This window comes from Coptis chinensis, unplaced genomic scaffold (assembly GCF_015680905.1).
Source record: "Coptis chinensis isolate HL-2020 unplaced genomic scaffold, ASM1568090v1 utg1247_pilon_pilon, whole genome shotgun sequence".
NCBI lineage: Eukaryota > Viridiplantae > Streptophyta > Magnoliopsida > Ranunculales > Ranunculaceae > Coptis > Coptis chinensis.
In genome coordinates, this window is record NW_028238098.1 from 342,228 (window position 1) to 365,178 (window position 22,951).

Sequence of the window (22,951 nt, forward strand, 5' to 3'; positions counted from 1 at the left end):
AATCCTATTATCCTAAATACAAACTCGTTAGAACCAGCTGTCATTACGTTACTTTCCATAATATTCTGAAGTCGCTTGAGGAGCTCAACAGACTATTGTTCCAAAAAACCGAAAGTGTAGAAATTAAACAAAATGAAACAATGCTAGTTAGCTCTGCAAGCTTCCTCATGCATCTCCATTTTCCTGTCATTGCTCTCTTAGTAGCTCCTCCCACCTCAAAATCACCATTCAACAACCTTACCAACGGAGAGACTCCAGTTACATCAACACATGGATGTTTTCTCTCAGACCAACTGTAAATCAAGACATCCGCAGGTTTAAGTGTCGATCTGCCCTCATTCGGATAAGTGAGAAAGTTAACAGGAGCTTCTTTCTTCACTTGTACTTCAGCCCTCCAAAATGCATCACACAAAATGTACTCCACCGGCAACATACGCTGTCCAAGTCCATCCATTGGGATAGTAAGTAGAAAATCATTTGCATGTTCTGACTGCAAGCATCCAATGACTGCTTTCTGAAGAGATGATAACACAAACTCCCTCTTAAGACCAGCAACAATCTTACCATAGAACGCTTCCGCAAAAACTTTTTATGGTTTTGACGGGACAGTAACATTCACAGTCATATAACTGTGATCAAAACCGGTTATACATAGACTCAATGCAGTGCTAGCAATATCAAGAATCTCATCCAAAGGCACTGGGCCACAACTCCTAAGAATGTGGTTCTGATGCTTAAAGGTCTGACAACGGGAGGCCACAATAGCAAAAGTAGAGACATCAGTGACACAATAAATACCTAACCCACCAAGACGTAGTGGGAGTGTCGATAAACGCCACTATAAATCACCGAAGTCAGGACCATCAGAAACCACAATACCCTGGAGAACACTGCAGAAATGCCGATCAAAAGTCTTAGCTGCCTCTCTAAACAACGATGGTGGACAAGTACGAATCGTAAAGACCAACTTAGAGAGCCCTACACAAGCACGTAAGAGCGCTAACTCACACTGTGGATTATCCAATGCAGCTAAATGGTCCATCAAAGTCATAACCTTTTCAACACGCTTGCGAGCAAGGCCCATGACAAAAAATGAATCAGTGCTGACAACACCTCCAAGCAACCTGACCCCTTGCTGAAGATGTGTCAAAGCTGAAGGAAAGAGACCAGGAGTGGAGCGACGTGGATCCAGTGATGGCCAAAATATCGCCACATTAAGAACCAGCCCGTAAGAAGGTCCTTCTTCTTGATTCATATCCAAAACTTTCGCCACCTGTTTTGTATCTCCGATCAGAGTCCCATCATCTAGGTACCAAGCCTGTAGCAATAACTGACAACTGAATCCGTAGAATCAGGGGATGCAACACCAGCGCAAAGAAAAGGGGACCCAAGGGGTCGCCTTGCTGTACCCCAGTAGCTGACCATATGTAGCCATCACCCAAATATAACCTCGTAGGTTGACAATACAAGTACTCTACCCAAGGGTTTTTTTTATTTTTTTTATTTTTTTGGTAACCTAATATACATCATTTTATTTTATTTTTTTGAAGTGGAAATTTTATCGATAATGATAACAAGTTTAACAAATGATTAGGACAAGCATGCAACAAGTTGCGCTGCAAGTCATTTTTTGGTAAGCCGAGTACTCGCAATGAATTCCGCTAACGGCTGTACGTGGACATCGTCCCTGTAACCAAAGATTCAACACAGGGATCAATGCATATAGTAAATTAGACGATATAGCTGTTGCAACACCACTCATGACATCAAACAAATGCTGAGCTCGAAGACCATCACAACCACAAAGAAGTACCTTTCAGAAACGGCCTAATACATGACAATAGGGCGTCTCTATCTACCACTAAAGTGGGGTCAACAAAAGGAGCAGTTGGTCTTACCGGTGGTTGTCGTAACGGGTGCTTCTCCTCTAATGCACATATGGTCTCTACAGTATTGGAGGTAACTTTTAATGATGACAATACTTTTACCGCCGCAGCAAAATGTCCATTAGCAGCTCTGCAAGCATCGAACAGTAGTTTTTATTTTATTTTTGGTAAGTTAATATACATTTTTTTTTTTTTTTTTTTTTTTTTTTTTTTTTTAACATACATCAATTTTTATTATTATTATTTTTTTGGTAACCTAATCTACATCATTTTATTTTAATTTTTTGAAGTGAAAATTTTATCGATAATGATAACGAGTTTTACAAATGATTAGGACAAGGCGTGCAATAAGTTGCACCGCAAATCCTTTCTCAATGTCAAACCCTATCCTCCTAAATACAAACTCGTTAAAACCAGATGTCATTACGTTACTTTCCATAACATTCTGAAGTCCCTTGAGGAGCTCAACAGACTGTTGTTCCAAAAAATCGAAAGTGTCAAAATTAAACAAAACGAAATAATGCTGGTTAGCTCTGCAAGCATCCTCATGCTTCTCCATTTCCTTGTTACTGCTCTCTTAGCTGTTTCTCCCACCTTAAAGCCACCATTCCCCAACCTTACCAACGGAGAGACTCCAGGTAGATCAACATATGCATGTTTTCTCTCAGACCAACTGTAGATCAAGACATCCGCAGGCTTTAGTGTTAATCTGCCCTCATTCGGATCAGTGAGAAATTTAACAGGAGCTTCTTTCTTCATTTGTACTCCAGCCCTCCAAAATGCATCACACAAAATGTACTCCACCGGCGACATACGCTGTCCAAGTCTCTCCATCGGGATAGTAAGTAGAAAATTCTTTGCATGTTTTGACTGCAAGCATCCAATAACAGCTTTCAGAAGAGTAGATAACACAAACTCCTTCTCAAGACCAACATTAATCTTACCATAAAACGCTTTCGCCAAAACTTTTTGTGGTTTTGAGGAGACGGTAACATTCACAGTCATATAACTGTGGTCAAAATCGGGTATACAAAGACTCAATGTATTACTAACAACATCAAGAATCTTATCCAAAGACACTGGGCCACAACTTCTAAGAATGTGGTTATGATGCTTAGAGGTCTGACAACGGGAGGCCACAAAAGCAAAAGTAGAGACATTAGTGGCACAATAAATACCTAACCCACCAAGACGTAGTGAGAGTGTCGATAAACACTACTGTAAATCACCAAAGTCAGGACCATCAGAAACCACAATACTTTGGAGAACACTGCAGAAATGTGGATCAAAAGTCTTAGCTGCCTCTCTAAAAAAGGGTAGGGGACAAGTTCAAATCACAAAGACCAACTTAGAGAGCCCAGCACAAGCATATAAAAGCTATAACTCACATTGTGGATCTTCTAATGGAGTTAAATGGTCCATCAAAGTCATAACCTTTTCAACATGCTTGCGAGCAAGGCCCATGACAAAAGATGAATCAGTGCTGTGGACGGGACAAATATGAAGGAAAGAGACCCGGACTGGAAAGAAACCAAGGACTTATATTCAACAAGGTAAGTATCGATTACTTTAATTGCAAACACCGATTTTTTTTTCTAAAATTGGAAGAAGAAATTTTTCAATTTTTTTGCTCGATTTCTTAGCTTTTAATCAAACATTAGATGTTTTGGGTTTTGCTCAGTATTAGAATAAGAACTCCCTTTGATTCTATTTCCCTCTTTATCTGTCATTCTATTTCACGGTTCAATTCTCCATAGTCATTACCTTAATCAGATGAAATATTAGTGTGTAGCTTAATTAGATTTTTTTTTTTTATTTTTTCTGTTTTGCAGAAGACAAAGTTTTAGTGTCTGTTGCTGCTGGAATACCACTGCTTTATCTACAGGTCTGCATATCAACTTCTCATAGTTTGTTGTTATAAACTCTCTATTTGTGCACCATGTGATCTTTAAGTGCGCTGATGGCGCACATGAATATTGTGGGATGCTTTTCTTTCTTCTAACCATCAATTTCCATGTTGAAGTTCCATAAAGGAAAATATATATAGAGTGAGATAATACCAAGTTACAAACTACAAAGTTTGGAAGTCAAAATATGCATAATGCAGTAAAATTCATTGGACCTTGAACTGTCTGAAAGCTTTTAAGAAACTGGATTGAGTTTGACCAGAGGAAAATATGTTTCAATGAAAGTCATGGTAAATTTTACTTCCAAGAAAATAGATTTTCCATCGATGGTTTTCAATCCATCAGAAACACCACATATTAAAAGTTGATTCTAACTGTAGCATAATTTGTGCACCATGGAGCTTGTGGCAATCAGAGGGAATATGATTAGAATGTGAAGGAAATTTTTATTAGATTTTTTTTTCCAAGAATTTTTTCAGGACTTTTCTAAGACATGATTTGAACAAAGTTTTAGGTTTGTAGTTAGTTTGACTGTTAACTAACAGAGGTAGAGAAACCACCATGGTACTACCTTAACATTAAAAGGCCGCCATCATATTAGTGTGCTCAATTTGTTATTAGTCGCTTGTTCATGTTTCAATTATTATAGCTATTATCAAGACTTGGCAAACTGTTAGAAAAAGAGTTATTTTACAACAGTTGTTATAGTCACTGGGTTTGGTTGGAAAATGGTTGTGCAACTTTATTCCCGGTTCAAATCAAGGTGAAACCTTCCACCCGAGATAGTGACCGACTTGTCTATTTCACCGCACTGCTCCAACATCCCGCCTCGTGCACATGAATATTGTGGGATGCTTTTTCTTTTTTTTTTTAATTTCGGACAAAATACCGGGCGGGATGTTGCATTCCGCCTCGATCCTCTAGACGGAATCCAACATCCCGTCCGAGATTTTTATTCACCTTTACATTGCTAACTTCATCTTGGTTTTAAAATGAGGAGGAATAAGTGCCTACGCGGAGGTCCATTGCATTGTGCTGAATTTCCATAAGAAAAAAATAACCAAAAATATATGATATATGTGAAACGTAATGCCGATATTGCCATGATGGACCAAAAATCAAGTATGGGAGGTATAATAAGGAACTTCGAAGGACATGTCAAACTAACCTATACAAGATCAAGTGGTCCAAGATGTTTAACTTAAAGTGCAAAAATAATATACTTAAGAAACAAAAGGTCCTTGTTTGATAATTTTAATTAACATTGGCAAAAGATGATTGCAAAAACTTGACATTTCGGTCGCTTGATTTTTTTTTTAAAACGTTGACAACAATTTTTATCTAGGTTAGAAGATATCAAACGAGCTGAATTTTTGTAGAGAGAGAGATAAATAAACAGAGTTGCGCTGATTACTTAGCAAGCTTATATAGGAATCAAGAATGTAAATAGTTTTTCCCTCCTCTTGATAAAGTTTACTTGAGAATCTAATGCATGTAGTGGTTCATGTAACCCTCAATTTTTCTCAAAGAAATTTAAATGCACGTTCCATTCTTTCTCTTTTTTATTTTGATTTGTTTGGTTATAATTTCTATAACAGAACCCTAAATAAAATTCAAAGATAATTAACTTTTGGTTTTCATGTTTAGTTAATTGATTTGCAGGTTGATAATTAAATTATAACTATACTTAACTCTAATCTTCCATTGATTGACCTTTTATTGTGGCCTCCAACGTGAAAAGGTGTAGTTCTGATTTTGCATTTGTATTATTTCCTTTCAGTTCATAAGGACATGTAAGTTGTTATGCTGCTGGGTTTAAGCAAGATAAAAATACAAGAGTGTGTATTAACAATCATTTGTATTCATGTCTCAGTAGTAAGTGCATCAAACTACTGTTATGTCAATTGTTTCTCTAGTAAATAAATAGGTTTTGATGGTTGTTAAATTACGTTAAGGAAGTCTATCTAACAGCTAGATATCTTTACTGGTGCATATGAAGCAAAAACTAGTATTTAGAGTTGATACATGTGTTGGTATTCTTGTATGGTGGGAATTTCAGTACATGAGTGGGTTGGCGACGGTCATCTATCCTACTGCTAGATATCTGTAATGGTACATGTGATACAGATGTTGTGTTCTTTCAATCAGGCTAGTATCTGAAGTTGATACCTAAATGGAGATTCTTAAATGGTGGGAATTTTAGGATGTATAGAGTTAAGATTTTGACTCCTATAAGTTTCCTTTAATGTTTCCCCATTTTTGTTCAGAATGACGACCAGCAAAGGTGAAGGCGATGTTAAGGAACCAGTAAATGAGCAGGCAGTTGCCAATCTTTATGGTACAATGCGGTCTGAAATTAGCCAACTTCACACAAAAATCACAGAACTGGAGATGGAAGTGAGTGAGCACTCATTGGTGGTTGGAGCCATACAGCCACTTGATCCATCCAGGCGATGCTATAGAATGATTGGAGGTGTGTTGGTGGAGAGAACCATCAAAGAAGTTCTGCCTGCTGTCCAGCGCAACAAGGCCGGCCTTGAGGAGGTAATTTCTCGGCTGAACGAAGCCTTAGAAAGGAAGAAAAAGGAAATGGTCGACTTCGAAGCGAAATACAAAATAAGAATAAGAAAACCAGAAAACAATGTGAAGGATGATAGCAGCAAAAAAGAAGGTTCTGCTCAGGGGGTTCTTGTTGGTCCGGCTGGTGCAGACGAATAAGTGATCACTTCTATGGGGGTTCTTTTTCATCTGTTACATCTTTTAATCTTTGTTGTAGACTTCACTTTTTAATGAAAATTCTGACCGTGGCCTATCTATTTTGTTAGTGTGGTATGTGCTGTAATCTTGTTCAGTTATTTTTCGTCATGACTTTCACCGATGTTATGTTTTTCTTGTTAAACCATATTACTTTTAGTAAGGATCTGGTGGCCTTCATTGCCAAACAATTTTGATGTGGTCTCTGCTGCAAGTCTTGTTTAGTGATTTTCTTTCTTTCTTTCGATGTGGTATCTGCTGTATGCCTTGTTTACTGATTTTCTTCATTACTTTTACAGTTTTACCTGTGGTAGATATGTTTTGCTAAGAGTCCGGTGGGTCGACAATTCTGTCAACGCTTCTGATGTTTTCATTTTCTTATTATTGATTGAGGTATGTCTGGCATATGAATTTAAGCTTTGTCAACTTTTCTATTGCCCCTACAATGCATGTTATATTCAGGACGTTGATGTTGGCTACTTCGGAATAGTCCTAGCTTAAGTGCAGGTCCATTTGCGAGTTCAACCTTAAAAATTCCATCTTTTTATGCTCGCAGCTGGATGGAATGATATTCTTCTGTTGTTTGGTAATTTATTTGGACTGAAAATGGGAAAGAGAAAATCATAATTACGAAAAAAACCAAATATTAATGGGCGAGTTGTTGTTAAGAGAAGAAGAATAGAAAAATCAGCAAAACAAGAAAAACCCTTTTCTTTTCCTCGTCTCAAAAGCAAAGCCATGCAGCTCTCCACAGTGAAGCTCAATTCCAACGCCCCAATTTTTTCTACATCTCAAAAGAGGAGTACCAGCTTCTCGAATGCTGTTTTCCTGAAATGCTATAATAGGAAGGGAGGTGTAGTAGCATCTTTATCAACTACCCCATCAATTGTTTCGGAGCAGCAGCCGCCGATAAAAGATTTGTTTCAAGAATGTGTGGGTCAGTTGAGTCAAGTATCCGGTGTGTTGGGTTGTCAATGGGGTGATGAAGGCAAAGGTAAACTTGTCGATATTTTGGCTGGTCATTTCGATGTTGTTGCTCGTTGTCAGGTATATCGTTATTTTATTTTTGTTCTAATTTATGTAATTTGTTTAGTTTTTTCTTTAACTGTATTATTTATATTAGTATTGTAATTTTAAATTTTGTATGTTAGCTAGTTGATTGGGAAAATGTAGTCAAAGAATTCATGTTGTCTAAGGTGGTTCATGACAATAATTATAGCTCAATGACTCTATATCGGGGCGAGAGTGTAACTAGTTGCAAATAAATTTGTAAAATGCGTAGTGAGCAAAGGTAGGACTACTAATGTGTACTAAGAACATGTTGGGCAAGAAGAACTGTGGGTTGTGATATAATTCTCTGTTATATTGAAATTACAAGTAGTAAATGAGCATGATGAATTGAGTGTGTATATTAGTTATTTGTTAAATATAGTTCTTCTTAATGGATTTTGAATAGTCTATATGAATCGTATGCCTTTTTATTCGAATTATGATTCAGCTTTCCATCGTTTTACCAATCGGAATAAATTTCAATTTGACCACATTAGGCTAGAATGATATGTACGTGAACGCACGGATAGTAGTTGGATAAAGGGGGCCGAGGGAGTAGGTACATATATACATGTTCTGCTTGTTCTTTAGTACTAAATCTATGTTTTCAAAATTTCAGGGGGGAGCAAATGCTGGGCACACCATCTACAATGACGAGGGGAAGAAATTTGCTCTTCACCTTGTTCCCTCAGGAATCCTTAATGAGGAAACTCTATATGTGTTATTGGTAATGGGGTTGTGGTGCATCTACCGGGATTATTTAAAGAAATTGATGGTCTCGAGTCTAATGGTGTTTCCTGTAAGGGAAGGATATTAGTATCTGATCGCGCTCATTTGTTGTTTGATTTTCATCAAGTTGTTGACGGGCTTAGAGAATCCGAGCTTGCTAAATCCTTTATCGGGACAACAAAAAGAGGGGTAGGGCCTTGTTATTCGAGCAAGATGATACGGAATGGGATAAGAGTAAGTGATCTGAGGCACATGGATACCTTCCCTCAGAAGCTTGATCTTTTGTTATCAGAAGCAGCTGCACAATTTAAAGGGTTTAATTACAGTCCTGTCATGCTTAGGGAAGAAGTTGATCGCTACAAGAGATTTGCCGAGCGGTTGGAGCCCTTCATTGCTGATACTGTTCATGTTGTGAATGATTTCATCGGACAGAAAAAGAAGATATTGGTTGAAGGTGGTCAGGCAACTATGCTAGATATTGATTTTGGCACTTACCCTTTTGTCACTTCATCTAGCCCCTCAGCTGGTGGCATCTGCACTGGACTTGGCATTGCTCCAAGAGTTCTGGGTGATCTAATCGGAGTAGTAAGTATACTTGAATTCCATTTCCCTGGTGATCTAATCCTGACAGCTTCTTTTCCTACTGCTCGGACTTGTCATTGTTTCATTGAAAAATTGAAAAAAGGGCATTCCTTTGACAATGAAATGAGCAAGGGAGAAAGAATTGCAAGAACCGGCCCTCAAAGGTATTTAATGTGTGTGTTCGCCGTAACAGAGGAACTGCAACAGACGTAAAGGCGCGAGTAAAGACGATTGTTGCAATTTAAAAAAAAAAACATCTCCAACGATCTATAATGTCCAATGCATGACTAGATACTCAAATTTTATAGAATACTCTGAATGCACACAAAGCAGGAATGTAGAGGACCCTGACCAATCTAAATTACAGTTATAGGTCAGTTTCCTAGCTACTACTAAATCACAAGGGTAGCAAGTAGGAATGTATATCACTTGCCTTGGTATTCTCATTATCTTCTTTGACATAGAGGCAAACACTTCTTGTCTATTAGTTAATTCCCACCTTGCAATCGTCTTTTCGTCCCTTCCCACAGAGTTTCCTCTCATCGTAATAAGATCAAGTAATCGATCATCACCTCTTTTGAACTATGTACACAATGATGATAGAGAAGCAACAAATTCAATGTATAATAGGTCATTAGCAAAACCGAAAAATATAAGTAATGAAGTAGATTCATAGAATATTAATAAATGTCCGGCCAGCATGGAAAAATCAACAACAATTAGGGAAAAAAAGTATAACTTGCATTTAGTTCAAAAACACAAAAATGAAAGCAGGCCCAAGCCCAGTAAACATACAAATCCTACCTCTTCTCAAAAATAGATCACACCTACCAAAGAAAGAAGAAAACCAGGTTCTTCTTCATCATCGAAAACAGATCGTCATCATCAAAGAAAACCAGGTTCTTCATCATTTACTACTTTTTATAGTCGTTTGTGGGTTCTTTACTCGTGCTCATTTAGCTGTGTCGACACATATTTATTTTAGATATTGCCGTGTCCATGTAACCTAGAAATTTTCCAATCAAACCACCAACTCAAACTTTACATAAATAAGCAACTCAAACTTCATGAAGAGGTTAGATGTTTTGGGTTCTGCTCAGTATTAGAATAAGAACTACCTTTGATTCTATTTCCCTCTTTATCTGTCATTCTATTTCACGGTTCAATTCTCCATAGTCATTACCTTAATCAGATGAAATATTAGTGTGTAGCTTAATTAGATTTTTTTTTTTATTTTTTCTGTTTTGCAGTTCAAGCCTTTACTAACAGAAGACAAAGTTTTAGTGTCTGTTGCTGCTGGAATACCACTGCTTTATCTACAGGTCTGCACATCAACTTCTCATAGTTTGTTGTGCACCATGTGATCTTTAAGTGCGCTGATGGCGCACATGAATATTGTGGGATGCTTTTCTTTCTTCTAACCATCAATTTCCATGTTGAAATAAACCATTGAAATAAGAGGGTCCCTCATTAATTATAATACCAAGAGCTTATATCGACAAGACACTTGTAAATTTTAGCTTATTTAAGCCTCTCTAATTTAGTATTAAAAGTTCCAAGGCTATCAATCGCATACAACTAAGACAATTAATTCCACCTACTGACAGTTGCAAAATATCGGCAGAAAGAAACAAACTTACTACCACCCTATACCCCTCAAAAACCGATGTCGGGTGAGAAGAGATAAGAACTCACTAAACACCCATCAAACTTGACTGTTGTTTGGTAAAAGGAAGTTAGTGTGTTAGTTCTGAAATTGGTTTCTTGGAGTTGGGTTTTTATTATATGACTTCTTTTAAGCTTGCTCTTAGTGTTAAGGCTGCTGTGGCAAATGTACATACATGGGAATATGATTAATCTATAATTTTTTGGTATTTGTGATGGTAATTAAACTTGTTTTCTTAATTTGAATTCAAGGGGTGGTTAATTGTATAATGTTCTTTGCTTGGTTATCCAGTGATGAATAAATTAAGGCTCTAACTTATTTATTTTGTGTGATGATTTATAAATAGAGTAGAGGTACTCTAGTAGAAGTTAAGATTACTGTTGTGATTAATGTGGACAAACTTGTTGGGAGGTGGAGCCCCTCAATTGTTTAGACTTTGGAGCCTATGAATAGAATGTGGTAGGAGAACTTTTTGTTGGGGAAAGTTTAACTCTTAGACTCTTTTCATGAAATAAACCATTGATCTACTGGTATAAGTTGCCAGATTGTATTCCAGCAAAAGAAATTTAGGATTATTTTCTGTAAATCATATGGATGATTTCATTTGAAGGTGAAGGCTGACCGCTGTTTGGAGTTTATAGTTGGAACATAATTGACGAAATTTCATAATGAGCTGTACAGCTCTTGAGGTGTTAGCCGTTTGTTTTTGTCCTCTAATAGTTTGTGAGTTTCATTTTATAGCTATTTTTCTGTTATGTTACTCTGTTACAACACTTACTGCGTATGCATTAAGTTGGATCTTCATTTTGTTACCTTTTATTTTTGTGTCCTTAGCTAACTCCTGTGGGATAGCTAATTTCGCAGAATTGGGCAGGTCATGGTCGTCTGATAAGGGTGGTGCCAAATACTCCTGCTGCTGTAGGTCACGGTGTAACAGGTACAACACCCAAAATTGAATTATCCACTTGACTAAATTGTTTTGCAAGTGGTGAGATCGAACCACTAGGATACTAAAGATATAACAAGAATACCTTCAAGAGGTACTATTATCTTGCTTGGTACTTACACAAAAAAATGACAGAATAACAACTTGTTAGGAGACTAGTTGCCCAAATCTGGGTCACAGTTACTTCAACATGGACAAAACCTAAAGAGGGTTATGGTGAAGTTCAACCTAGATGGAGTATTATCTGGTGGAACTAGATGTGGCAATATTAGAGGGATATATGATTAGGAATAGTGAAGGAAATGTGTTACTAGCGTACACATGATCACTACTTGAACTCGTTCCTCTTCCAGGAATTGCAAGCTATCATGACTAAAACGTTGTCTAAGACATGATTTGAACGAAGTGATTGTAGGTTTGTAGTTAGTAATTGACTATTAACTAACAGAGGTAGAGAAACCACCATGGTACTACCTTAACATTACAAAGGCCGCCATCATACAGGGCATGCTCAATCTGTCCATGAAATCTGGTGCGAAAGGAACAGACGGAAGAAGAACATCTTGTTGACGCCTTGACAAAAACCTCACCTCGGATTATGGCCACAATGAAGTCAGTACATTCGAGAAAAATCATTTGAGGTCAAAGACTCTTACTCTCTTCAAGCTCTTTGGCGATAGGTTGGGATCGCAAATGAACTTCAAACCTCGTGAAGTTCTTTGGTGTAGGTGGAAGTCACGAACAGGGGAGCTTACATGCTTAATAATTCGATGGTTCGGTCCAAAGAAAATGGAAGTGGGTATGGAGGGACTATACGAGATAGCTTGGGGAATGTTGTTCGCGCTTATCACATGGTTGCTCGTCATAACTCACCATTAGGGAATCCAAGCCATTGGGGTTAGGCAGCCCAAGAGATGGGTATAGAAAATCTGAAGTCAATTCGGACTCTCCGGGAGCCATAAACATTTTGAAAGGGAGTGAGCGCCCGTGGGTATTGTTCTAATATGGTTGCCTCAGATTAGAAGTATTACTCGCACATTTGTCAAATGCTCTTTTAGTCATATCTTTCGAGAATGAAATCGGGCAGCCGACTACCTTTCAAAAATGTATAGATCGCCAGAAGAAGGTGTTGTTTTATTCTCACTTCCTCTAGATGAAAAGTTACACCATATCATAGAGGAAGATAGAATAGGAACTATGTATCCCCGTTTTTCTTCTAATACAGGTTTAGGTCAGCCATAACCTCTAGATTAAAAAAAAAAAAAAAAGTGATGAGTGACGATGTGATTCCATTTGGACTCTTAACTTAATAAAGCCCAAATTTGAATGGGCCTGAGTTGGGCTTTGAAATCTCAAAAAATCAATCAAACCCTAACACATGTAAATCTTCATTTCTTCAAACTTTTTTTTGATCTTATTATTATTATTTGGTTTTTTTAATCTTAAAACAGGGGAGTGAGAGGGAGAGGGAGAGGGAGAGGGAGAGGGAGAGGGAGATGAAGTTTTTGGGCTGGTACGTGAAAATAGGAGTGATATCAGCAATGATTGGAGCTTCAATGGAACTCTTCATGGTCAAAACTGGTTTCTGTGTGAGAACCCTCCTTTTCCAACCCCCCTTCCCTTTTTCCCTTTAATATGTAGTCAATGTAATTTTTCTCAACTTAACTTCATATGCTTTATTCGCTTGCTGTATTGTAGTTTATCTCTAACCTTTTTTTATTTTTATTTTTATTTTTATATTTAGTATTTTTTCTCTTGTCGTTTTTGTTTTCTATCTTGTAGTTGGTTATATAACCCCTAAACCTTTATTTATTTGAATTAATGTTATATATGTCTACTTTTGTGGGTTGGCGACTCGGGGTTCTTCATTAGTTTGTCTATTTAGATCATCTTCAACGATGTCTATGGCCTAATTTGGTGCTGCACTTAAGGAAACCTTATCAGTTTCCATCTTTATCTACTGCTTGGCTTGGTGTTTGGGGCGGGGGATCTTAAGTGGACATTTTAATGGTCAACACAAGTAATTTGGATGTGCCATCCTACTGCTCTACCCGCTCTTCGCAAAGATTAGCCTCCAGATCGCTACAGACTATAAACTAAAACTATTTGAGAATTCAAAGTCTTAGACAGCTGCTTTTGCTTAAAACCGCTTCCCGTTCTTGAAACACCGAACTCAATTTAAAGTCATAGAGGACACATACTTCTTCAAACACACGGTGATTATCGCTCTTGTTGTTTCTACGAGAACGGAGTCAACTCGACACGACCTCGATTCCTCGCTCCCCGACAAATTCTTTTCCTACCGCTTTCGGACTTGTCATTGTTTTATTGAAAAATTGAAAAAGGGCATTCCTTTGACAATGAAATGAGCAAGGGAGAAAGAAATGCAAGAACCGCCCTCAAAGGTATTTAATGTGTGTGTGTTCAGTAATGAGAACCGCAAATGACGATTTACGCGACCTTATACTTACCCATACTAGTAGTAGAAAGATGATTGAATTAGATGCACATACGCCTTTCCACACCGCCACATGATTGATTGTTGTTAGAAATCTGTCATGTCCAATTTCCCTATTTAAAAAGGAGGGATGGGGGGTAAGTCTTAAAAGATCATTGCAACAAGCACGGTGACCAATCCCCCCCCACCCACCCAAAAAAAAAAAAGCAATGTTCTTAGTGTATTTTGTGTTGTTGCTTTCATATTTAGAAGAAGCTTGTGGTGTTGTTTTCAAAGGCATAGTCTTACTGTTTTCTTAGGAGATATGTATTGGCTTTTGGTAGTTGATGATAACTTAAGAGACCCGACTATCTAAAGTACTTGCCTGATTTTTCCTGTTATCTTGATGTTATGTTATGAGAACTAGAACAGCTTATGAGGGTTGACGGTAACTTGAGAGACACTCATCAGAGGCTGAAATACTGATCGATATTCTCTTGTGTCAGGATGATAAAGTAACTGTTCTGGAGTCGGAGAAGCGAGCTTGGGAAAATTCCGCAGAAGCTCAAGCTATCAGGGATGCGCTAAATCCATGGAGAAATCTTGACGCAGAGAAAAAGAACTCTTAATTTTGTTTCAGATGAAGGTCCTCTCTCTCTCTCTCTCTCTCTCTTGTTACCATATTTTCATCTATTAATATTTGCATTGGGTTCAATGTATGCGACACATCCTAGACCTAGTGCATACATCTTAGTGAATTAGCTAGTGATCATTGCTTCTGTTGCTGTCTAGTTGACCGGCCTACTCTGGCGGGTCATAACCAAGATTTCACTCCGGTAATGATACCCACTGTTTAAGCATTGTTGAATTACATCATTGGTCATTAATATGACAGGTTGATTGTTGATTTCATATGCATTCGCTAACTGTTACTTAATTTAGATATCTGTGTCAGGATACAACCTTTCTCTGATAAGTAGCACTTCAACTTCCATTTTTTTTTTCTTGAATTATTTATCTTTGTTTTTTCCCAGGTTGAGATCCGTATCTTCCGTAAATTTGCAAATTTGAAGCAAGAGACGCTCAAGTTTAAGGTCATTCCATTGATTCTGACTGAACACACCGTCAGCAAGCATTGTAATATTAATTTTCCATTGAAGTAATGAGTTGTGAAGTTTGACGACTCTAATGAATTATTGTTACTAAGTTTTGAAGTTTCACGCATCGTCTTCCTTTATTTGTATCTGCAGACTCATAAAATCCCTACTAATTCCACAAAATCAAATCAATAGTGAATTGAAGTACTCATCATAACTATCTCAACCTGACAGTGTGCGTGCATTGTTTGCCAAACCAAATAACACAATGTGCAGTTCTTATGCTCAGTGGAAATCCGTGCCCAACTTGAGATTAGGCATCTCCGAGTCTTTAGGAGGCACACTTCTCAACGGGAGGCACACTTCTCAACCGAACAGTAATAATGCGCCTTATATTCAGTCTCAAGCTTAATAGTGGACTAAAAATTGAAAATTGTAATGCTCAATATTTAGGTAAACACTTCCCTTGTAATTCTCCAACGATCTACAATGTCAAATGAATGACTAAATTCTCAAATTTAAACGAATACTTCAAACATAATCTATGAAATATTTATCTGGGCGAGTGCGTGTTACATTGTCCTTCCTAAGATTTGAGTGTGTGTGTGGGGGTGGGGGGGGGTATCAATTGATGGTGTCTCCTAATATAAGAAACCAAGGACTTATATTCAAGAGAAAGACAGGGGGGTAGGGGGCTCTAAAATTTTAGGCAGGGAAACCACTTACGTTTTTTTGTTGTCTCTTTCTCCTTCACATCTCAACAAGGTAAGTATCGATTACTTTAATTGCAAACACCGATTTTTTTTTTCTAAAATTGGAAGAAGAGATTTTTCAATTTTTTTGCTCGATTTCTTAGCTTTTAATCAAACATTAGATGTTTTGGGTTTTGCTCAGTATTAGAATAAGAACTCCCTTTGATTCTATTTCCCTCTTTATCTGTCATTCTATTTCACGGTTCAATTCTCCATAGTCATTACCTTAATCAGATGAAATATTAGTGTGTAGCTTAATTATATTTTTTATTTTTTCTCGTTTTGCGAAGACAAAGTTTTAGTGTCTCATTCTTCTTTGGAATACCAATTGCTTTATCTACAGTCTGCATATCAACTTCTCATAGTTTGTTGTTATAAACTCTCTATTTGTGCACATGAATATTGTGGGATGCTTTTCTTTCTTTTTCTTTCTTCTAACCATCAATTTCCATGTTGAAGTTCCATAAAGGAAAATATATATTTTACTGCAAAAGAACCTGATCAACTTTTACTGCAGAAGGACCAAAACCTAAATGAAGATATTTTCAGAAGGACCAAAAACTAATTTATGCAACTTTTACTGCAGAAGGACCAAAACCTAAACGAAGATATTTTCAGAAGGACCAAAAACTAATTTATGTTTACTCATGACTCACGTGTAAGGCACGTGGAGGGGTATTATCGGTAATAGGAAAATTATAGGAGATTGACTAAGGCCGGTCAACTCACGGTCAGGAGGACCAAAACTTAATAAACGATCATTGTTGGACCAAAGCCTAATTATGCTATTATTAGGAGGACCAAAACCTAAAAACCCCTAATAAATATTCTAATGTATTTGAGTATTTGACACCAAGATTTGATGCTAAATACAAAGACACCTTGGCACTGGGATGGTTAACCAAGATTTATTTTAAAGTGGAGTTGAATTCACTGATTTTGATCGTGTTTTCCATTTTAAAGTGAACCAAACTGAATTTTTCCTTTCCAAGAAAATACTTTCTTTTACCTCACTTTCCTTGAATCAAACACAGCCTAGGAGAAGAGGGTCTTCTCATTTTAAATCCTCAAAAATCTTCTCGAACAAGGTACGTCATCACATACTTAAACCTTAGAATAATGCCTTGTTACCTGATCAAGTTAATTACAATTACAGGTCTTCATTTGTTACGTTTAGTTTGTTTACAACAGGTTTTTACAATTAAATTACAAACCTAGTTGGGATTTTGTTTTTTAATCCAAATTATTGTTTATTTTGAGAATGAGGTGGAAATTAATTAATGCTGGTTTTATCTGTTTAATTGAGTGTGAATTAGAACTCACAGAGGCTATAAACGAGATGGAGGACCAGCAGGTCCCACCGCCACAGCAGAAACAAGACATGACTGAATATGTCGCTGCATTAGAAACTGCTCTTCTTCCTTGCTTGCCAGCTCGTGAGCTCCAAGCTATCGATCGTTCTCCTCATCCTACTCACCAAAGTAAGTGTATCTACTTTTACATAACATTGTCCTTATAGTTCAATTCATTGTAGTATACCGGATTTGAATGTGCTTCCGCTCTTTTTATGGCTACTTGGTTTTTAAAAAGATACTGTAAGAGTTCTAGAAACAATTCTAAGAAGAATAGGGTTTAACAAACCATAAGGAATTACATGTAAAACGAATAAAATTTAATTACGTAAGCAAAACTGAAAGCCAAAACTTCCAATTTTAATGCGATATTACATATATAAATAAAAACGGCACGAGTCACACAATGAAGACCTGCAGGGCTATCTTGAACTTGAGCATGAAAACTTCGTATGTGCTGCTGTCCATGTGCGTTTGTACATTTGGATGTTTAGTGATATGCCTAGTGTTGCAAGCAAATACCGCGAATCCCTAACTTTACTCAAATTCACTCTATATTTTGGATTGGCTGCACCAATTCGGTTGCCTTCACGCATCCATCACTTTGATCAAGCCGCCCGTAGTTCACCTCTCTCTCCTCACCCCTCTATGCCTCTATTGTTAGCCCTCTTCTTTTTCCTTTTCTCCTCTTCCATCTTATATCCCTCTCTTAGGTTTACCTCATGGGGCCTAGTATGGTCTTGGGCCTATCTCTTGGCTCAATATATCGTAGTGCCGGCCTTATCTCTTGGCCCAGTACCTATGTGATACATCCCTGAATATGACTACTACACCTAGTCTTCAGATTTAGCACCTTCCCCCCCTAGTGTGTTCCTTAGCCTCGTCGCATATTGAAGTACTTCTTCTGGATTTAGGCTCTTGCTCATATGCACATATAGCATGCTAATTCTTGTTTAGTCTTCAATCCTTGGTGCTTGGCGTTTGGTTGATTTTGCATGTGGAAAAGTGGTCTGGGATGAAAAACCTTTCTTGGTGCACGCACAAAATTTTCATCCCTAGTGCAATCATTCGCCCAATCACATGTAGAAATACTTCTTTTGAACCTAAATTGTCCACACATATGCCTTGCAAATATGTGCTCTAGGATGTAGAAGTTTTCTTTGTTTGCACTCAAAATATTGTTATCTGTGCCAAACACCATTTCATCGTGATTGGTTGGTCAACGAACCTGTGAGAATTGTCATCTTTCAAAGTATTAACATTACATAAAAGTTGTCCAAACTATTATGGTATAAAATCAAAGCATGTTCATTGCTAACTTAGGCGGCTGTTTACTTAGTGAAGCAATATGTATTTACATTGATACAAAGTGTGCTCATGCAAGTTCCAAACTGAGTTATTAAGTAGATATAGCATGAAATGAGATTGGGGAAAATAATGAGAACCGATATAGTAAGCGACCAACCCGCAGAAATTTAAAAATTAAATAGGGTATTCAGTTCTCTGCGAACCTAATGATTTAAACGACTATGCGGTCTTGTCTGATGATGATGGAAAATACATCATCGGATATCCCATGTCGAGTAGGATGTAGAGATATAAGAAGTCAATAGACAAAGTATAATATGTTCTCTGAACCGAATAGTGTAATTCTAAAGGATTGTATGTCATAATAACCAACTCTTTGGGCTAATCCCTATTATGTAAGACTGAATTCCCAATATTCATGAATACTTTTCTTGAGAAACAGAACAGAAATTATTGTTAAGGAACTTGTTTGACAGACCATGGCCAATCGTGTTGGTAAAAAAATATTGGGAGGCAAACCAGTCTATTTTATCCAATCTATTTGTGCCCTCTGTCAATGTTACTTTTCTATAAACATGGAGTTGACCATAAAAGAAAATATGAAACAATGAAAATAAATAAAGAAATAAAATGACATGGGAAGGTAATAACACAATTCAGTAAATTAATTGCCGACTTTAGTATTTTTGACATGGCATTTATTGTGATATTCTATTATATAAGCAAAATGAAACATACCAAATTGAGTTCGTTAACGAATGATTTAATGAACTGAGGATTGGTTTGTTTGAGAAGCTCGTTCTCAAATGCGAGTTTTTGGAAATTCCAATCACAGTAGAATTGAAGATTCTCAACCATAATAGAACATGGATACATGTTGGAAGAGCATGGATGTGGACGAGCATGGATGATTTTCAACCATGATCATCTAAAGGGATTATGGGATCTAGTATAATTCTTTATCTAGTCACTGAATCAATTGTGATAATAGAGAATACAATAAATTAGTAAGCTTTGTAGTCCATCAAGGTATAAGGGCAAGAAACGGAACTGCGCATGAAAAGCTGAAATAAATGACTTAGACCCAGGAGGTAAAGGATTTCCAATTTAAACCCAATTCCCTGAATTAGATATATATATTTGGGTTTGGGTTAGGATCCAACGGTTACGAGATGATTTTTTTTCTTCAGATGAAGAAATCTGACCGTTGGATCACTCGAATGGGGGGTATCACTAATATTTTTGAAAACGGGGGTAACACTAATTGCAAGTCTAAGTCTAACTAACCCTATATATTTTCATTATATTCATTTGATTGATCTAAAACATTTGAACTATAAAAATTGAAATAAAAGCTCAAATTGACATTAAGAAAATGAACGCATGACTTGAGAAGCCATGGATAGGAAAATAAAATAATACCATTAAATCATTAGAAACGTTGCGTCCTTGAAGTCCTTTGAATGAAGTTATTCTTCTCGATGACAGAAGGTGCCCGCAAGTTATACTACTACAAAATTGAGTCTTTAACAAAGCCAAAGAAAGAAGAAGAAATTTTTAATCTTGACTCTTCCATGGCCTGATAAGTTTGACTCAAAGAGTAGATATAAAGAACCCAAGAATAGAGTTTTGATTTAAGAGAATAGTTTGTACAAAGAAACTATAGGGAAACCACATGGAGTGAAATAGAGATTAGTGAGTGAGGATAAGGGAGACGAACATTGGTTTTTCCTTTTATTTTTTGGAGTGAAACAGCGTGACTATTGGATATTGGAAACGGTTAAGAAAATGGGCACAACGAATTGCTTAATACAATGAGTTGTATTAGTTGCGATTATTTTTCACTTCAACAAAATCCGGAAAATGGCTACAAAGGGCGGAAGTAGGGTGCGCTGTTTAGAAGAAATTAATGGGGAAGAGAGATACACCTTTTCAGACATAACAAATTTTCTAAATAACAGATCTGCCCTTGACTATTGGATATTGGATTAGTGAGTGAGGATAAGGGAGACGAACATTGGTTTTTCCTTTTGTTTTTTGGAGTGAAACAGCGTGACTATTGGATATTGAAAACGGTTAAGAAAATGGGCACAACGAATTGCTTAATACAATGAGTTGTATTAGTTGCGATTATTTTTCACTTCAACAAAATCCGGAAAACGGCTACAAAGGGCGGAAGTAGGGTGCGCTGTTTAGAAGAAATTAATGGGGAAGAGAGATACACCTTTTCAGCCATAACAAATTTACGAAATAACAGATCTGCCCTTGAATTTACTACTATTTAGTAAGTCAAATAATTTTTATCCAAACTCGTTGAACCAAAAGCGGTCGCGAACAGGAGTTCGCTTCATCTATTAGGATAGATAACTGTGGTTAAAAATTGTATGAGACCTGAGATATAAGAATATCAGGAGTCCCGGGTATACCAAGTTTATAACAAGAAATGGGTAGGCTCATTAGAAAAGCATTTTAGGTAGATATAAGTTCAATTCGAATTGAAAGAGATGGCTTAGCTGTCTCTTATCCACTAGTTGGAAGAAGAAGTTTGCGTGTGGCGATTTGTGCTTATATAAAAGTATAATTAACACAACGTAGACGAGTATGATGTTCCTCTATTCTCAAAGATGCAATTGATACTCCTTGAAAAACTTTTACCTCTAGGGCAAGAGTCCCAACCCGAGTACTTAGTTCTTAACTTAACTATCCCCCTCTTAACCACCACCACCCCCCCCCAAGAAAAAAAGTGTGTTTCCTCTCCATCGTTTAGTGTATCTGTCTGTTTTGTTCATCATAATATGCCTCTGCTTTTACAGTAAGAGAAAGATGTATTGCTAGGTATAGTGATCTTTTTGCTTCCAGTTGATGTAGAAAGGCACGCAAGAGAATTCATGGAAGCTGCTAAAAAGCTTCAACTGTATTTTATTGGTTTGCAACAAGAAGAGAATCCAAGCGAGGTCGAGACACTCCGAAAGGTAATCCAAGTCAAATGAATGCAATCGTTTTGTAGGAAGCAGCAACAATTTTCTGGTTGTGTAGGAAGCAGCAACATTTTTCTGGTTGGACCATCCTTTTCTCTTACAGAGTTAACTTAAGATGTTTTTTATTGTATTTTCTTAGGAGATCTCAGCTATGGAAGAAGAGTTGAAGACTAAGAGTGAGCTGATCAAGAGGCATGAAAAATTAATTCAAGGTTGGAGAACGGAGTTGAAAGAACAACTGGGTAAACACATTACGGAGTTGGAGAGGGTTTAAAGTTGTCTTTGGTTAAACAAATCAAAATTTCTCGAAAATGAGAAAGACGAGGAGAAAACAAGCAGCAAAAAGAACAGAATAACCCATCTACTCCTTGTAAGGAAAATGAGTATTGCTTTCTACAACCCATCTACAGAAGAACAGAGATACCCTGTTTCAAAATGAGTATTGCTTTCCATGACTTCCTTACTGTTGAAAGAATGTGAAAGTTAGTTTATGAAACATTAAACCACCTTAAACCAACCCATCACACATCAGCCTAAAATTTCCATCCATTCTACAAGATTCTTTGATGAAGGGGTAGGTTCGTCACATGTCTTGTGACCTTAAACATTTTCTTTTGTTTGACACGCATGTAAGATATTATTACATAGGTCCCATTTAGTTGTTCTGATAGGAAATAAACAATCTCATACAGGCAAAATTGGATGAGAACTGCAAGTGTTGGTTCTCTAACTTTGGCATAATTTATGAGATTTTGTTGAAACCCAAAAAATAGGTGTCCTATAGGCAACGGTATTATCTTTCAGAAAGAATTAAATAAAATATTTTATATGATAGTGAGACATGGATTATATACATGATGGAATATGTTATGATTTCCAACTCCCTATACATGCTCAAATACTGTGGGACAATCTTGATGCTCAGGAGATTATTAATTTACCATACAGAACTGTCTTTAATTAGTAGAGGTATTGCTCATGAATACGGGTATAGCTTTAGGTGTTTAGTAATGCCCTGTTAACAGAAACTTAAACAGGCCAAAATATTACCTGGTGATCTGCATTCGGAACAGAGCTTGCCAACCCACAATCAGAAAGGTGAGGGTTGAGCTCCATGTCAAGTAAAATATTGGCTGATTTGAAATTTTTATGAACAACTGATGGTGAACAGACCTCATGTAAGTACCTGAGTAGATTAAATGTTTTAGTCTTGTAAACCATAACTTTCATTTCCACTGGACAAAGGGAAATGTTGCTTCAAGGGGAAAAATCATTATTCTGAAACACAAAATGACTGAAAAACGTGGTCTTGCAAGTGAAGCATTGCAAAGACCACTGTGTAATAACTGACTCTGTATTGCCACCAAACCTTGCACACAGCTACATGACGAATACTAATATCCGGCTTAAAAACTGCAGCAAGCTTACTACTCGCAATGAATTCCGTTAACGGATGTACGTGGACATCGTCCCTGTAACTAAAGATTCACCACAGGGATCAATGCAT

General features: G+C 37.1%; 2 protein-coding genes, 2 long non-coding RNA genes and 1 pseudogene across 11 annotated transcripts; 4 read left to right on the top strand and 1 right to left on the bottom strand.

Moving 5' to 3' along the window:
* The first annotated feature begins 3,316 nt into the window (after nucleotides 1-3,316).
* On the top strand, nucleotides 3,317-6,738 carry LOC147474205 (prefoldin subunit 2-like). 4 transcript variants are annotated; one of them, XM_086586569.1, is made up of 4 exons: nucleotides 3,317-3,439; nucleotides 3,719-3,771; nucleotides 5,853-5,983; nucleotides 6,061-6,738. In XM_086586569.1, exon 4 carries the CDS (start codon nucleotides 6,062-6,064, stop codon nucleotides 6,509-6,511), a length of 450 nt encoding a protein of 149 aa, XP_086442695.1. In that variant the 5' UTR covers nucleotides 3,317-3,439; nucleotides 3,719-3,771; nucleotides 5,853-5,983; nucleotide 6,061; the 3' UTR covers nucleotides 6,512-6,738. The 4 variants fall into 4 exon arrangements, with proteins under 4 accessions (XP_086442695.1, XP_086442693.1, XP_086442692.1 ...); XM_086586567.1 differs by lacking the exon at nucleotides 5,853-5,983 and having other exon boundaries at nucleotides 3,321-3,439; XM_086586568.1 differs by lacking the exons at nucleotides 3,317-3,439; nucleotides 5,853-5,983 and adding an exon at nucleotides 3,472-3,556.
* A 142-nt stretch (nucleotides 6,739-6,880) lies between these two features.
* On the top strand, nucleotides 6,881-9,176 carry LOC147474206 (adenylosuccinate synthetase 1, chloroplastic-like; annotated as a pseudogene). Its single transcript, XR_015210096.1, has 2 exons — nucleotides 6,881-7,594; nucleotides 8,217-9,176. The product of XR_015210096.1 is annotated as an adenylosuccinate synthetase 1, chloroplastic-like (transcript).
* Nucleotides 9,177-9,517: 341 nt separating this feature from the next.
* Nucleotides 9,518-22,278, top strand: LOC147474207 (uncharacterized). 4 transcript variants are annotated; one of them, XM_086586562.1, is made up of 6 exons: nucleotides 9,518-9,807; nucleotides 10,159-10,230; nucleotides 11,427-11,511; nucleotides 17,123-17,287; nucleotides 21,302-21,438; nucleotides 21,584-22,278. In XM_086586562.1, the coding sequence occupies exons 1-6, from the start codon at nucleotides 9,673-9,675 to the stop codon at nucleotides 21,716-21,718; spliced, it is 729 nt and encodes a 242-aa protein (XP_086442688.1). In that variant the 5' UTR covers nucleotides 9,518-9,672; the 3' UTR covers nucleotides 21,719-22,278. The 4 variants fall into 4 exon arrangements, with proteins under 4 accessions (XP_086442688.1, XP_086442689.1, XP_086442691.1 ...); XM_086586563.1 differs by having other exon boundaries at nucleotides 11,439-11,511; XM_086586564.1 differs by having other exon boundaries at nucleotides 9,593-9,807; nucleotides 21,326-21,438.
* LOC147474208 (uncharacterized) lies at nucleotides 14,610-15,263 on the top strand. The gene is made up of 2 exons (XR_015210098.1): nucleotides 14,610-14,793; nucleotides 14,992-15,263. It is a non-coding gene; the product is annotated as an uncharacterized LOC147474208 (long non-coding RNA).
* Nucleotides 17,464-21,295, bottom strand: LOC147474209 (uncharacterized). Its single transcript, XR_015210097.1, has 2 exons — nucleotides 19,889-21,295; nucleotides 17,464-18,386 (listed from the first exon to the last, which is right to left on the bottom strand). It is a non-coding gene; the product is annotated as an uncharacterized LOC147474209 (long non-coding RNA).
* Nucleotides 22,279-22,951: the final 673 nt, after the last annotated feature.

What these genes read in the sequence shown, in the direction of transcription:
- LOC147474207 (XM_086586562.1), top strand. Translation starts at nt 9,673, where the DNA reads ATGAAAGCAGGCCCAAGCCCAGTAAACATACAAATCCTACCTCTTCTC. An exon ending in TCATCATCAAAGAAAACCAG is followed by an intron (nt 9,808 to 10,158) that starts GTTCTTCATCAT and finishes TCTGTTTTGCAG; the next exon opens with TTCAAGCCTTTACTAACAGA. An exon ending in TGTAGGTCACGGTGTAACAG is followed by an intron (nt 11,512 to 17,122) that starts GTACAACACCCA and finishes AGTGTGAATTAG; the next exon opens with AACTCACAGAGGCTATAAAC.
- LOC147474205 (XM_086586569.1), top strand. Translation starts at nt 6,062, where the DNA reads ATGACGACCAGCAAAGGTGAAGGCGATGTTAAGGAACCAGTAAATGAG.